This window comes from Salmo salar, chromosome 24, assembly GCF_965601325.2.
Source record: "Salmo salar chromosome 24, fSalSal1, whole genome shotgun sequence".
Classification (NCBI taxonomy): domain Eukaryota; kingdom Metazoa; phylum Chordata; class Actinopteri; order Salmoniformes; family Salmonidae; genus Salmo; species Salmo salar.
This window is the reverse complement of record NC_138314.1, coordinates 49091388-49106422: the sequence shown is the minus strand read 5'-3', so window position 1 is coordinate 49106422 and position 15035 is coordinate 49091388. Positions and strand designations below refer to the sequence as shown.

The 15035-nt window shown below is 52.2% G+C and overlaps 1 protein-coding gene across 1 annotated transcript in view; it reads left to right on the top strand.

Moving 5' to 3' along the window:
- The first annotated feature begins 2297 nt into the window (after positions 1–2297).
- The window catches only part of LOC106585979 (terminal uridylyltransferase 7), a 59414-nt gene continuing 46676 nt past the window's right edge, over positions 2298–15035 (top strand). The window contains 7 exon segments of the mRNA XM_082968751.1: positions 2298–2756; positions 3499–3774; positions 3859–4022; positions 6169–6329; positions 8591–8707; positions 8812–8989; positions 14331–14419. Of these exon segments, the coding sequence (XP_082824877.1) occupies positions 3515–3774; positions 3859–4022; positions 6169–6329; positions 8591–8707; positions 8812–8989; positions 14331–14419 (969 nt within the window). The 5' untranslated portion in view covers positions 2298–2756; positions 3499–3514.

The window sequence follows — 15035 nt, the reverse complement described above, 5'->3', positions numbered from 1 at the left end:
TTATTTTGCCCAGCACAAGGTCCACCTGTGTAATGATCATGCTGTTTAATCAGCTCCTTGATATGCCACACCTGTCAGGTGGATGGATTCTTTTGGTAAAGGAGAAATGCTCACTAACAGGGATTTGTGCACAAAATGTTAGAGAAATAAACTTTTTTGTATGTACACATTTCTGGGATCTTTTATTTCAGCTCCTGAAACATGGGACCAACACTTTACACACACACACACACACACACACACACACACACACACACACACACACACTATAGCCTTCGGAAAGTATTTAGACCCCTTGCCTTTGTTTACATTTTGTTACATTACAGCCTTATTCTAAAATGTATTAAATTGTTTTTTCCCCCATCAATCTACACACAATTCCTCATAATGACAAAGCAAAAAAAAGGTTCAGACATTTTTGCTAATTTAAAAAACTTGAATATCTCATTTATGTAAGTATTCACCACTGTTTACTCAGCACTTTGTTGAAGCACCTTTCTCAGCGATTGCAGAGTCTTCTTGGGCATGACGCTACAAGCTTGGCACACCTGTATTTGGGGAGTTTCTCCCATTCTTCTCTGCAGATCCTCTCAAGCTCTGTCAGGTTGGATGGGGAGCGTCGCTGCACAGCTATTTTCAGGTCTCTCCAGAGATGTTAGATCGAGGTTCAAGTCTGGGCTCTGGCTGGGCCGCTCAAGGACATTTGGAGACTTGTTCTGAAGCCACTCCTGTATTGTCTTAGCTGTGTGCTTAGGGTCATTGTCCTCTTGGAAGGTGAACCTTTGCCCCAGTCTGAGGTTCTGAACGCTCTGGAGCAGGTTTTCATCAAGGGTCTCTCTGTACTTTGCTCTGTTCATCTTTTGCTTGATGCTTACTAGTCTCGCAGTCCCTACTGCTGAAAAACATCCCCACAGCATGATGCTGCCACCACCATGCTTCACCCTGGGATGGTGCCAGGTTTCCTCCAGACATAACGCTTGGCATTCAGGCCAAATACTTCAATCTTGGTTTATCAGACCAGATAATCTTGTTTCTCATGGTCTGAGTCCTTTAGGTGCCATTTGGCAAACTCCAAGCGGGCTGTCATGTGCCTTTTACTGAGGAGTGGCTTCCATCTGGCCACTCTACTACCATAAATGCCTGATTGGTGGAGTGCTGCAGAGATTGTTGTCCTTCTGGAAGGTTCTCCCATCTCCAAAGAAGAACTCTGGAGCTCTGTCAGAGTGACCATCGAGTTCTTGGTCACCTCTTCTCCTCCGATTTGCTCAGTTTGGCCGGGCGGCCAGCTCTAGGAAGAGTCTTGGTGGTACCAAACTTCTTCCATTTAAGAATAATGGAGGCCACTGTGTTCTTGGGGACCTTCAATGCTGCAGATATTTTTTGGTACCCTTCCCCAGATCTGTGCCTCGACACAATCCTGTCTCGGAGCTCTACGGACAATTGCTTCGACCTCATGGCTTGGTTTTTGCTCTGACATGCACCGTCAACTGTGGGATCTTATATAGACAGGTGTGTGCCTTTCCAAATCATATCCAATCAATTGAATTTACCACAGGTGGACTCCAATCAAGTTGTAGAAACATCTCAAGGATGATCAATGGAAACAGAATGCACCTCTCCTTAATTTCTAGTCTCATAGAAAAGGGTATGAATACTTACGTAAATAAGATATTTATGTTTTTTGATTTTTAATAAATTTGCAGAAATGTAAAAAAAAATGTTTTCTCTTTGTCATTATGGGGTATTGTGTATAGATTGATTAGGAGAAAAAAGGCAGCAGGTAGCCTAGTGGTTAGAATGTTGGACTAGTAACCGAAAAGGTTGCAAGACTGGATCCCCCGAGCTGACAAGGTAAATATCTGTCGTTCTGCCCCCTGAACAAGGCAGTTAACCCCACTGTTCCTAGGCCTTCATTGTAAAATAAGAATTTGTTCTTAACTGACTTGCCTAGTTAAATAAAGGTATCAATTTTAGAATAAGGCTGTAAAGTAACAAAATGTGGAAAAAAGTCAAGTCTACTGAATACTTTCCGAATGCATTGTAACTAAAATTGATAAGCATCTAGATACATACAGAACATGCAATCTACTACTCAATGGGGAAGGCATGAAAATTCATGGTCCATCTATATTCGGGTTGTGGTTTTTGGGGACTCAAGTCACATGCACATTAACGCTCAGTGATCTCAGGGGGGCAGCACAAGCAGCACCAATGCCATCCACCTCATATAAAAACATGACAGACATTGAATGAATATAAAATGTTAAAAATCTGTGATGGAGTGATGGAACAAAAAAAAAAAAAAAAAAAAAATGGTTCGCAGCAAGAATTATTTGAATAATTCAATGGATGTTTTGGTGCATAAAGGTGATAGGTAAAGTGCTTGTAGACCGGACCACAAGTTGTTCCCGTGTGGCTCAGTTGGTAGAGCATGGTGTTTGCAACGCCAAGGGTTGTGGGTTCGATTCCCACGGGGGGCCAGTACAAAAAAATAAAAAATATGCATGAAATGAAATGTATGTATTCACTACTCTGGATAAGAGCGTCTGCTAAATGACTAAAATGTTCACACGCGTATCTGTCCCCTCATTGGCTAGAATGGTCCCAGTTTCTCTTCCGGACTGCCCTGGAGACGGTTGTTAAGAGTGGCGGCTTGAATATCTCGTCAATATCATGGATCATCTGTGTTGTGCTATTTTAAAACTAACGATATAGCGAATAAACACAGTAGCATGCTGGCCATACAAAGACAAAAGGTATTTCTAAATATCTACCTATTATTATTATTGGTAACCAGTTATTGTTTGTGTGTTAGCTAGCTAGCAGTGCATCCCAATGGACAGTTAGCATGAGTAGCCAGCTAGATATCAGGCTAGCTAATGTAGTTAGTTAACTATTCACTTTAGCTGTTTCATTCCACAACAGATGGTGAAATCAGACAAAGCTAGCTATTGTTTTTTAAAGTTTTTTTTAGTAATAACGTTAGATCCAACACATGCCAGTCCGAAGTATTTAGTTTTAGATAAGCAAAAAGTCTAGCTAAATGTCACGTCATGGTGGCTTTAGTTAACCAACTAGTTAGCATGTTGTCACCAGGTTAACAGCTAGTTGTACATTTGCCAGTCGAGTTGTTTTTAATATGTAACGAAAGTCTTAGCTAGCTAATATGTGATCCACACAACGAGCTGCCAGTTGTTCGTAAACCATTGGGCCTTATTAATAGTTAAAGTGCCAAACTACTAGCAGCTAACTTTAGCTAGCCTAGTTTTTGAAGAAGTAACAGATATAGAGAGATAAGCCAAATGAATTAACTGTCATTACCTGTGCTCGTTGTATGAGCTTGTGGCCACTTAGTTATTGTCCAGGGTTTCGTTAGTATTTCCTCCACGAACACCCTGGACCAGAGCTAGTGGCCACTACTACATTACCCAGAAGTAGTAATGAAGTAGCAATGCATTTGATTTGAACTAGCTACTTCTCTCCTTGTCTCCCCCACAGGTCTAGTAGAAACACCATGGAAGAGTCAGGAGGCAGGCCACGTTACCCTAAACAGGGAGGCCGGGAGAGGGTCGCGGTGGCAACCGAACCAGAGGCCTGGAGGAACCAGGACGCTGGGAGAGGATACAGTCCCAAGCCGGAGAGGGGTGGCCACGGTGGGTTCTACCGCGCCAGTCCCAAGAAGGGAGGGATGGGGCCCCTCAGCAGCTCCCCTAGGGGGGTGGTGTTCAAGGGGGGGAAAAGCCCCTCTCAGAGGGAGGGTTTCCAGAGACCCAGGTACCAAAATACACTTATTCCTAAAACGGAACATTTCCCATAGGAAAACATGTCGCACTAAGTTGCCATGCTAACACTTTGCAGGTACCCAGAGAGCCAGCAGGCAGAGGGCCTGGTCGAGGGCCGGGAGGAGAACTGGAGAGAGCGCCCCTCACAGCGCTGGAGGAGAACATCTCAGGGAGAGGACCCAGGAGAGGACTGGGATCAGGGACGGAGGGACAACGCTGACAACACAGCTCACAGCTCAGGTAGACTACACAGCTCACAGCTCAGGTAGACTACACAGCTCACAGCTCAGGTAGACTACACAGCTCACAGCTCAGGTAGACTACACAGCTCACAGCTCAGGTAGACTACACAGCTCACAGCTCAGGTAGACTACACAGCTCACAGCTCAGGTAGACTACACAGCTCACAGCTCAGGTAGACTACACAGCTCAGGTAGACTACACACCTCACAGCTCAGGTAGACTACTCAGCTCACAGCTCAGGTAGACTACTCAGCTCACAGCTCAGGTAGACTACTCAGCTCAGGTAGACTACACAGCTCAGGTAGACTACACAGCTCACAGCTCAGGTAGACTACACAGCTCAGGTAGACTACACAGCTCAGGTAGACTACACAGCTCAGGTAGACTACACACCTCACAGCTCAGGTAGACTACTCAGCTCACAGCTCAGGTAGACTACTCAGCTCAGGTAGACTACACAGCTCAGGTAGACTACACAGCTCACAGCTCAGGTAGACTACACAGCTCACAGCTCAGGTAGACTACTCAGCTCACAGCTCAGGTAGACTACTCAGCTCAGGTAGACTACACAGCTCAGGTAGACTACACAGCTCACAGCTCAGGTAGACTACACAGCTCAGGTAGACTACACAGCTCAGGTAGACTACACAGCTCAGGTAGACTACACAGCTCACAGCTCAGGTAGACTACTCAGCTCACAGCTCAGGTAGACTACTCAGCTCAGGTAGACTATACAGCTCAGGTAGACTACACAGCTCACAGCTCAGGTAGACTACACAGCTCACAGCTCAGGTAGACTACACAGCTCAGGTAGACTACACAGCTCAGGTAGACTACACAGCTCAGGTAGACTACACAGCTCAGGTAGACTACACAGCTCACAGCTCAGGTAGACTACTCAGCTCAGGTAGACTACTCAGCTCAGGTAGACTACTCAGCTCAGGTAGACTACACAGCTCAGGTAGACTACACAGCTCAGGTAGACTACACAGCTCACAGCTCAGGTAGACTACACAGCTCACAGCTCCGGTAGACTACACAGCTCACAGCTCAGGTAGACTACACAGCTCACAGCTCAGGTAGACTACTCAGCTCAGGTAGACTATACAGCTCAGGTAGACTACACAGCTCACAGCTCAGGTAGACTACACAGCTCACAGCTCAGGTAGACTACACAGCTCAGGTAGACTACACAGCTCAGGTAGACCCAACCAACACCCAGCCCTGGGTTATCTGTAATCTACATGGGGTGGGGCTATCTGTAATCTACATGGGGTGGGGCTATCTGTAATCTACATGGGGTGGGGCTATCTGTAGATTATCTGCATGGGGTGGGGCTATCTGTAGTCTGTAGTCTGTAATCTGTAGGTTATCTACATGGGGTGGGGCTATCTGTAGTCTGTAATCTGTAGGTAATCTACATGGGGTGGGGCTATCTGTAGTCTGTAGGTAATCTACATGGGGTGGGGCTATCTGTAGTCTGTAATCTGTAGGTAATCTACATGGGGTGGGGCTATCTGTAGTCTGTAATCTGTAGGTTATCTACATGGGGTGGGGCTATCTGTAGTCTGTAATCTGTAGGTAATCTACATGGGGTGGGGCTATCTGTAGTCTGTAGGTAATCTACATGGGGTGGGGCTATCTGTAGTCTGTAATCTGTAGGTAATCTACATGGGGTGGGGCTATCTGTAGTCTGTAATCTGTAGGTTATCTACATGGGGTGGGGCTATCTGTAGTCTGTAGTCTGTAATCTGTAGTCTGTAGGTAATCTACATGGGGTGGGGCTATCTGTAGTCTGTAATCTGTAGGTAATCTACATGGGGTGGGGCTATCTGTAGTTTGTAGGTAATCTACATGGGGTGGGGCTATCTGTAATCTGCATGGAGTGGGGCTATCTGTAATCTGTAGGTTACCTACATGGGGTGGGGCTATCTGTAATCTGTAGATTATCTGCATGGGGTGCGTTCCACATTGCAGCCAGTTTTAAAGGCGAGTCGAGTGACGGATCAACAAATCACCTTGCGTCATAAATAACTACTCAATATTAGTTGTAGATCAGTCAGTCACAATTAAGCCACAATTTACATGGCTGTGGAGTCAGGAAGTTGTCTGGACTACGGGTAACGTGACTTGGTTTCTCCAGGGGGGAAGAACCGTAGGAACCGTAGGAACCGGAGGCGGGGTCTAGGTGAGGAAGACCGTGGGCCGGTGGTGGATGAGTCATCTCTGTCAACCAAAGAGCTGCTGGGACTGAAACGGGCGGAGGAGAAGAACGGCAGAGAGGAGATCTTCCGTCTGAAGAAGGTGTGGCGTCCATCAGGAGACGACAGGAGTAACTGTGTCACTCGCGTTCCTTTAGTATTTCCAACGATATACATTTTGTTCTGGTCCCCGCACGCGCACACACAACTGATTCAACTAATCAGAGGCTTGACTTACTTCCTGAGTCCTCTACGGACACTGATTCAACTAATCAGAGGCTTGACTTACTTCCTGAGTCCTCTACGGACACTGATTCAACTAATCAGAGGCTTGACTTACTTCCTGAGTCCTCTACGGACACTGATTCAACTAATCAGAGGCTTGACTTACTTCCTGAGTCCTCTACGGACACTGATTCAACTAATCAGAGGCTTGACTTACTTCCTGAGTCCTCTACGGACACTGATTCAACTAATCAGAGGCTTGACTTACTTCCTGAGTCCTCTACGGACACTGATTCAACTAATCAGAGGCTTGACTTACTTCCTGAGTCCTCTACGGACACTGATTCAACTAATCAGAGGCTTGACTTACTTCCTGAGTCCTCTACGGACACTGATTCAACTAATCAGAGGCTTGACTTACTTCCTGAGTCCTCTACGGACACTGATTCAACTAATCAGAGGCTTGACTTACTTCCTGAGTCCTCTACGGACACTGATTCAACTAATCAGAGGCTTGACTTACTTCCTGAGTCCTCTACGGACACTGATTCAACTAATCAGAGGCTTGACTTACTTCCTGAGTCCTCTACGGACACTGATTCAACTAATCAGAGGCTTGACTTACTTCCTGAGTCCTCTACGGACACTGATTCAACTAATCAGAGGCTTGACTTACTTCCTGAGTCCTCTACGGACACTGATTCAACTAATCAGAGGCTTGACTTACTTCCTGAGTCCTCTACGGACACTGATTCAACTAATCAGAGGCTTGACTTACTTCCTGAGTCCTCTACGGACACTGATTCAACTAATCAGAGGCTTGACTTACTTCCTGAGTCCTCTACGGACACTGATTCAACTAATCAGAGGCTTGACTTACTTCCTGAGTCCTCTACGGACACTGTGCGCGTTCCTCTGCCCAGGCGTTGCTGACTCATGCCAGATCTTACAATGCCTGCGTAGTTATTTTACATATCTTACCCTCACGTTATAGCAGCATGGTGCCTGGCGGCACAGCCGACGCATTGGTATATGCAGGGGAACGTGACCAATGACATCTCTCTGTCTGTCTGTCTGTCTGTCTGTCTGTCTGTCTGTCTGTCTGTCTGTCTGTCTGTCTGTCTGTCTGTCTGTCTGTCTGTCTGTCTGTCTGTCTGTCTGTCTGTCTGTCTGTCTGTCTGTCTGTCTGTCTGTCTGTCTGTCTGTCTGTCTGTCTGTCTGTCTGTCTGTCTGTCTGTCTGTCTGTCTGTCTGTCTGTCTGTCTGTCTGTCTGTCTGTCTGTCTGTCTGTCTGTCTGTCTGTCTGTCTGTCTGTCTGTCTGTCTGTCTGTCTGTCTGTCTGTCTGTCTGTCTGTCTGTCTGTCTGTCTGTCTGTCTGTCTGTCTGTCTGTCTGTCTGTCTGTCTGTCTGTCTGTCTGTCTGTCTGTCTGTCTGTCTGTCTGTCTGTCTGTCTGTCTGTCTGTCTGTCTGTCTGTCTGTCTGTCTGTCTGTCTGTCTGTCTGTCTGTCTGTCTGTCTGTCTGTCTGTCTGTCTGTCTGTCTGTCTGTCTGTCTGTCTGTCTGTCTGTCTGTCTGTCTGTCTGTCTGTCTGTCTGTCTGTCTGTCTGTCTGTCTGTCTGTCTGTCTGTCTGTCTGTCTGTCTGTCTGTCTGTCTGTCTGTCTGTCTGTCTGTCTGTCTGTCTGTCTGTCTGTCTGTCTGTCTGTCTGTCTGTCTGTCTGTCTGTCTGTCTGTCTGTCTGTCTGTCTGTCTGTCTGTCTGTCTGTCTGTCTGTCTGTCTGTCTGTCTGTCTGTCTGTCTGTCTGTCTGTCTGTCTGTCTGTCTGTCTGTCTGTCTGTCTGTCTGTCTGTCTGTCTGTCTGTCTGTCTGTCTGTCTGTCTGTCTGTCTGTCTGTCTGTCTGTCTGTCTGTCTGTCTGTCTGTCTGTCTGTCTGTCTGTCTGTCTGTCTGTCTGTCTGTCTGTCTGTCTGTCTGTCTGTCTGTCTGTCTGTCTGTCTGTCTGTCTGTCTGTCTGTCTGTCTGTCTGTCTGTCTGTCTGTCTGTCTGTCTGTCTGTCTGTCTGTCTGTCTGTCTGTCTGTCTGTCTGTCTGTCTGTCTGTCTGTCTGTCTGTCTGTCTGTCTGTCTGTCTGTCTGTCTGTCTCAGAGGTCCCGCAGTAACCCCAGCGCTGTCTACACCTGCTGTCTGTGTGAGGTTCTGCTGGACTCTGTCTCTGAAGCTCACAGACACGTCAAAGACAAGTGGCACAAGAGGAGAGCCAAGGTTAGAACATGTGATGCTATTCACTTCTACGTTCTATCATCCAAAACGATGTGTTCATTATATGATCCCCCCCCCCCCTCGTGTGTCTGCTTCCTCTCGTGTAGGAGCGTCGAGAGGAAGTGATGTTGACGGATCTCGTACCCCCCGGGGCGGAGCAGGTGGCGGCGGTGGGCGTGGCTTTGGAGGGCGTGGTCAGAGAGATGGGGATGAGTGACCAGGATGTAGAGAACAGACGACGGATCGTCTCCAACATGCAGGAAGTCCTAATGTCCGTCCTGCCTGGTGAGAGAACGACCGGAGTAGACTGGGCTAGAAGTGTTTATCTTTACGCCGTCTGTATACATACTGTTTGTTGGGTTTGCTCCTGGCAGAACTTGGCTAGGTGATAGGAACTTCTGTGCTCGCGTACTGCCTAAAGACCTTAACTTGAAAATCGAGACAAAAGCGGCAATATTACGGGTTGTCCTTCTTGAGCCACCGTAGCAACAACTTAGCCAGTAACATTTCCTCAAAATATCTGAGATAAATCAAGGAATCTGTAATTAAGTTTTAGCAGAGAAGGTCTTTAGTCATGGAATTTTCCATCCAATTAAGATGTTTGGTGCTGTACTTCTCAAAGAAAAACTGGCTGCTGCTCTCTCTCTCCTCTCAGTAGGACCTGGCTGCTGCTCTCTCTCTCCTCTCAGTAGGACCTGGCTGCTGCTGCTGCTCTCTCTCTCCTCTCAGTAGGACCTGGCTGCTGCTCTCTCTCTCTCCTCTCAGTAGGACCTGGCTGCTGCTGCTGCTGCTCTCTCTCCTCTCAGTAGGACCTGGCTGCTGCTCTCTCTCTCTCCTCTCAGTAGGACCTGGCTGCTGCTCTCTCTCTCTCCTCTCAGTAGGACCTGGCTGCTGCTCCTCTCTCTCCTCTCAGTAGGACCTGGCTGCTGCTCTCTCTCTCCTCTCAGTAGGACCTGGCTGCTGCTCTCTCTCTCCTCTCAGTAGGACCTGGCTGCTGCTCTCTCTCTCCTCTCAGTAGGACCTGGCTGCTGCTCTCTCTCTCCTCTCAGTAGGACCTGGCTGCTGCTCTCTCTCTCCTCTCAGTAGGACCTGGCTGCTGCTCTCTCTCTCCTCTCAGTAGGACCTGGCTGCTGCTCTCTCTCTCCTCTCAGTAGGACCTGGCTGCTGCTCTCTCTCTCCTCTCAGTAGGACCTGGCTGCTGCTCTCTCTCTCTCTCTCAGTAGGACCTGGCTGCTGCTCTCTCTCTCCTCTCAGTAGGACCTGGCTGCTGCTCTCTCTCTCCTCTCAGTAGGACCTGGCTGCTGCTCTCTCTCTCTCCTCTCAGTAGGACCTGGCTGCTGCTCTGCTCTCTCTCTCCTCTCAGTAGGACCTGGCTGCTGCTCTCTCTCTCTCCTCTCAGTAGGACCTGGCTGCTGCTGCTCCTCTCTCTCCTCTCAGTAGGACCTGGCTGCTGCTGCTGCTCTCTCTCTCCTCTCAGTAGGACCTGGCTGCTGCTCTCTCTCTCCTCTCAGTAGGACCTGGCTGCTGCTCTCTCTCTCCTCTCAGTAGGACCTGGCTGCTGCTCTCTCTCTCCTCTCAGTAGGACCTGGCTGCTGCTGCTGCTCTCTCTCTCCTCTCAGTAGGACCTGGCTGCTGCTGCTGCTCTCTCTCTCCTCTCAGTAGGACCTGGCTGCTGCTGCTGCTCTCTCTCTCCTCTCAGTAGGACCTGGCTGCTGCTCTCTCTCTCCTCTCAGTAGGACCTGGCTGCTGCTGCTGCCTCTCTCTCTCCTCTCAGTAGGACCTGGCTGCTGCTGCTGCTCTCTCTCTCTCCTCTCAGTAGGACCTGGCTGCTGCTGCTGCTCTCTCTCTCCTCTCAGTAGGACCTGGCTGCTGCTGCTGCTCTCTCTCTCCTCTCAGTAGGACCTGGCTGCTGCTGCTGCTCTCTCTCTCCTCTCAGTAGGACCTGGCTGCTGCTGCTCTCTCTCTCCTCTCAGTAGGACCTGGCTGCTGCTGCTGCTCTCTCTCTCCTCTCAGTAGGACCTGGCTGCTGCTGCTGCTCTCTCTCTCTCCTCTCAGTAGGACCTGGCTGCTGCTGCTGCTCTCTCTCTCCTCTCAGTAGGACCTGGCTGCTGCTGCTGCTCTCTCTCTCCTCTCAGTAGGACCTGGCTGCTGCTGCTGCTCTCTCTCCTCTCAGTAGGACCTGGCTGCTGCTGCTCTCTCTCTCCTCTCAGTAGGACCTGGCTGCTGCTGCTGCTCTCTCTCTCCTCTCAGTAGATCCTGGCTGCTGCTGCTGCTCTCTCTCTCCTCTCAGTAGGACCTGGCTGCTGCTGCTGCTCTCTCTCTCCTCTCAGTAGGACCTGGCTGCTGCTGCTGCTCTCTCTCTCCTCTCAGTAGGACCTGGCTGCTGCTGCTGCTCTCTCTCTCCTCTCAGTAGGACCTGGCTGCTGCTGCTGCTCTCTCTCCTCTCAGTAGGACCTGGCTGCTCTCTCTCTCCTCTCTCGTTTCTGAGGAACAGCCCCTGGGGACTCCAGGTCCTCGTCTCTGACGAACAGCCCCTGGGGACTCCAGGTCCTCGTTTCTGAGGAACAGCCCCTGGGGACTCCAGGTCCTCGTCTCTGACGAACAGCCCCTGGGGACTCCAGGTCCTCGTCTCTGAGGAACAGCCCCTGCCTGCTGGGGACTCCAGGTCCTCGTCTCTGAGGAACAGCCCCTGGAGACTACAGGTCCTCGTCTCTGAGGAACGGCCCCTGGGGACTACAGGTCCTCGTCTCTGAGGAACGGCCCCTGGGGACTCCAGGTCCTCGTCTCTGACGAACAGCCCCTGCCTGCTGGGGACTCCAGGTCCTCGTCTCTGAGGAACAGCCCCTGGGGACTCCAGGTCCTCGTCTCTGAGGAACAGCCCCTGGGGACTCCAGGTCCTCGTCTCTGAGGAACAGCCCCTGGGGACTCCAGGTCCTCGTCTCTGACGAACAGCCCCTGGGGACTCCAGGTCCTCGTCTCTGACGAACAGCCCCTGGGGACTACAGGTCCTCGTCTCTGACGAACAGCCCCTGGGGACTCCAGGTCCTCGTCTCTGAGGAACAGCCCCTGGGGACTCCAGGTCCTCGTCTCTGACGAACAGCCCCTGGGGACTCCAGGTCCTCGTCTCTGACGAACAGCCCCTGGGGACTCCAGGTCCTCGTCTCTGAGGAACAGCCCCTGGGGACTCCAGGTCCTCGTCTCTGAGGAACAGCCCCTGCCTGCTGGGGACTCCAGGTCCTCGTCTCTGAGGAACAGCCCCTGCCTGCTGGGGACTCCAGGTCCTCGTCTCTGAGGAACAGCCCCTGCCTGCTGGGGACTCCAGGTCCTCGTCTCTGACGAACAGCCCCTGGGGACTACAGGTCCTCGTCTCTGAGGAACAGCCCCTGGGGACTCCAGGTCCTCGTCTCTGACGAACAGCCCCTGCCTGCTGGGGACTCCAGGTCCTCGTCTCTGAGGAACAGCCCCTGGGGACTCCAGGTCCTCGTCTCTGACGAACAGCCCCTGGGGACTACAGGTCCTCGTCTCTGAGGAACAGCCCCTGGGGACTACAGGTCCTCGTCTCTGACGAACAGCCCCTGGGGACTCCAGGTCCTCGTCTCTGACGAACAGCCCCTGGGGACTCCAGGTCCTCGTCTCTGACGAACAGCCCCTGGGGACTCCAGGTCCTCGTCTCTGACGAACAGCCCCTGGGGACTACAGGTCCTCGTCTCTGACGAACAGCCCCTGGGGACTCCAGGTCCTCGTCTCTGACGAACAGCCCCTGGGGACTCCAGGTCCTCGTCTCTGAGGAACAGCCCCTGGGGACTCCAGGTCCTCGTCTCTGAGGAACAGCCCCTGGGGACTACAGGTCCTCGTCTCTGAGGAACAGCCCCTGGGGACTCCAGGTCCTCGTCTCTGACGAACAGCCCCTGGGGACTCCAGGTCCTCGTCTCTGACGAACAGCCCCTGGGGACTCCAGGTCCTCGTCTCTGACGAACAGCCCCTGGGGACTCCAGGTCCTCGTCTGACGAACAGCCCCTGGGGACTCCAGGTCCTCGTCTCTGAGGAACAGCCCCTGGGTACTCCAGGTCCTCGTCTCTGACGAACAGCCCCTGGGGACTCCAGGTCCTCGTCTCTGACGAACAGCCCCTGGGGACTCCAGGTCCTCGTCTCTGACGAACAGCCCCTGCCTGCTGGGGACTCCAGGTCCTCGTCTCTGACGAACAGCCCCTGCCTGCTGGGGACTCCAGGTCCTCGTCTCTGAGGAACAGCCCCTGGGGACTCCAGGTCCTCGTCTCTGACGAACAGCCCCTGGGGACTACAGGTCCTCGTCTCTGACGAACAGCCCCTGCCTGCTGGGGACTACAGGTCCTCGTCTCTGACGAACAGCCCCTGGGGACTCCAGGTCCTCGTCTCTGACGAACAGCCCCTGCCTGCTGGGGACTCCAGGTCCTCGTCTCTGAGGAACAGCCCCTGCCTGCTGGGGACTCCAGGTCCTCGTCTCTGACGAACAGCCCCTGGGGACTCCAGGTCCTCGTCTCTGACGAACAGCCCCTGGGGACTCCAGGTCCTCGTCTCTGACGAACAGCCCCTGGGGACTCCAGGTCCTCGTCTCTGAGGAACAGCCCCTGGGGACTCCAGGTCCTCGTCTCTGAGGAACAGCCCCTGGGGACTCCAGGTCCTCGTCTCTGACGAACAGCCCCTGGGGACTCCAGGTCCTCGTCTCTGACGAACAGCCCCTGGGGACTCCAGGTCCTCGTCTCTGACGAACAGCCCCTGGGGACTCCAGGTCCTCGTCTCTGACGAACAGCCCCTGGGGACTCCAGGTCCTCGTCTCTGACGAACAGCCCCTGGGGACTCCAGGTCCTCGTCTCTGACGAACAGCCCCTGGGGACTCCAGGTCCTCGTCTCTGACGAACAGCCCCTGGGGACTCCAGGTCCTCGTCTCTGACGAACAGCCCCTGGGGACTCCAGGTCCTCGTCTCTGACGAACAGCCCCTGGGGACTCCAGGTCCTCGTCTCTGACGAACAGCCCCTGGGGACTCCAGGTCCTCGTCTCTGACGAACAGCCCCTGGGGACTCCAGGTCCTCGTCTCTGACGAACAGCCCCTGGGGGACTCCAGGTCCTCGTCTCTGAGGAACAGCCCCTGCCTGCTGGGGACTCCAGGTCCTCGTCTCTGAGGAACAGCCCCTGCCTGCTGGGGACTCCAGGTCCTCGTCTCTGACGAACAGCCCCTGGGGACTACAGGTCCTCGTCTCTGAGGAACAGCCCCTGGGGACTCCAGGTCCTCGTCTCTGACGAACAGCCCCTGGGGACTACAGGTCCTCGTCTCTGAGGAACAGCCCCTGGGGACTACAGGTCCTCGTCTCTGACGAACAGCCCCTGGGGACTCCAGGTCCTCGTCTCTGACGAACAGCCCCTGGGGACTCCAGGTCCTCGTCTCTGACGAACAGCCCCTGGGGACTCCAGGTCCTCGTCTCTGACGAACAGCCCCTGGGGACTACAGGTCCTCGTCTCTGACGAACAGCCCCTGGGGACTCCAGGTCCTCGTCTCTGACGAACAGCCCCTGGGGACTCCAGGTCCTCGTCTCTGACGAACAGCCCCTGCCTGCTGGACTTCTAAAGTATCCCTTCTTATTCTTTCAGAGGTGAAGCTCAGGCTCTATGGGTCTTCCTGCTCCACGTTTGGTTTCAAGGATTCTGACGTCAACATTGATGTCCAGTTCCCCCCTCGTGTGAGTTGGGTGTGTGTGTGTGAGGTGTGTGTGTGTGTGAGGTGTGTGTGTGAGGTGTGTGTGTGAGGTGTGTGTGTGAGGTGTGTGTGTTGGGTGTGTGTGTGTGAGGTGTGAGTTGGGTGTGAGGTGTGTGTGTGTGAGGTGTGTGTGTGTGTGAGGTGTGAGTTGGGTGTGAGGTGTGAGTTGGGTGTGTGTGTGAGTTGGGTGTGTGTGTGTGAGTTGGGTGTGTGTGTGTGAGTTGGGTGTGAGGTGTGTGTGTGTGAGGTGTGTGTGTGTGTGAGGTGTGAGTTGGGTGTGAGGTGTGAGTTGGGTGTGTGTGTGTGAGTTGGGTGTGTGTGTGTGAGTTGGGTGTGTGTGTGTGAGTTGGGTGTGTGAGTTGGGTGTGTGTGTGAGTTGGGTGTGTGTGTGTGAGTTGGGTGTGTGTGTGTGAGTTGGGTGTGTAGGTGTGAGTGTGTGTGTGAGTTGGGTGTGTGTGAGTTGGGTGTGTGTGTGTGTGAGGTGTGTGTGTGTGTGTGTGTGTCCTATTTTCTGAATGAGCAGTTCAGTCTGCTAATCTTCAGCGTTGTATTGTGACATGTCTTCCTCTGCATTGATGTTGTATCTATACTGAACCAAA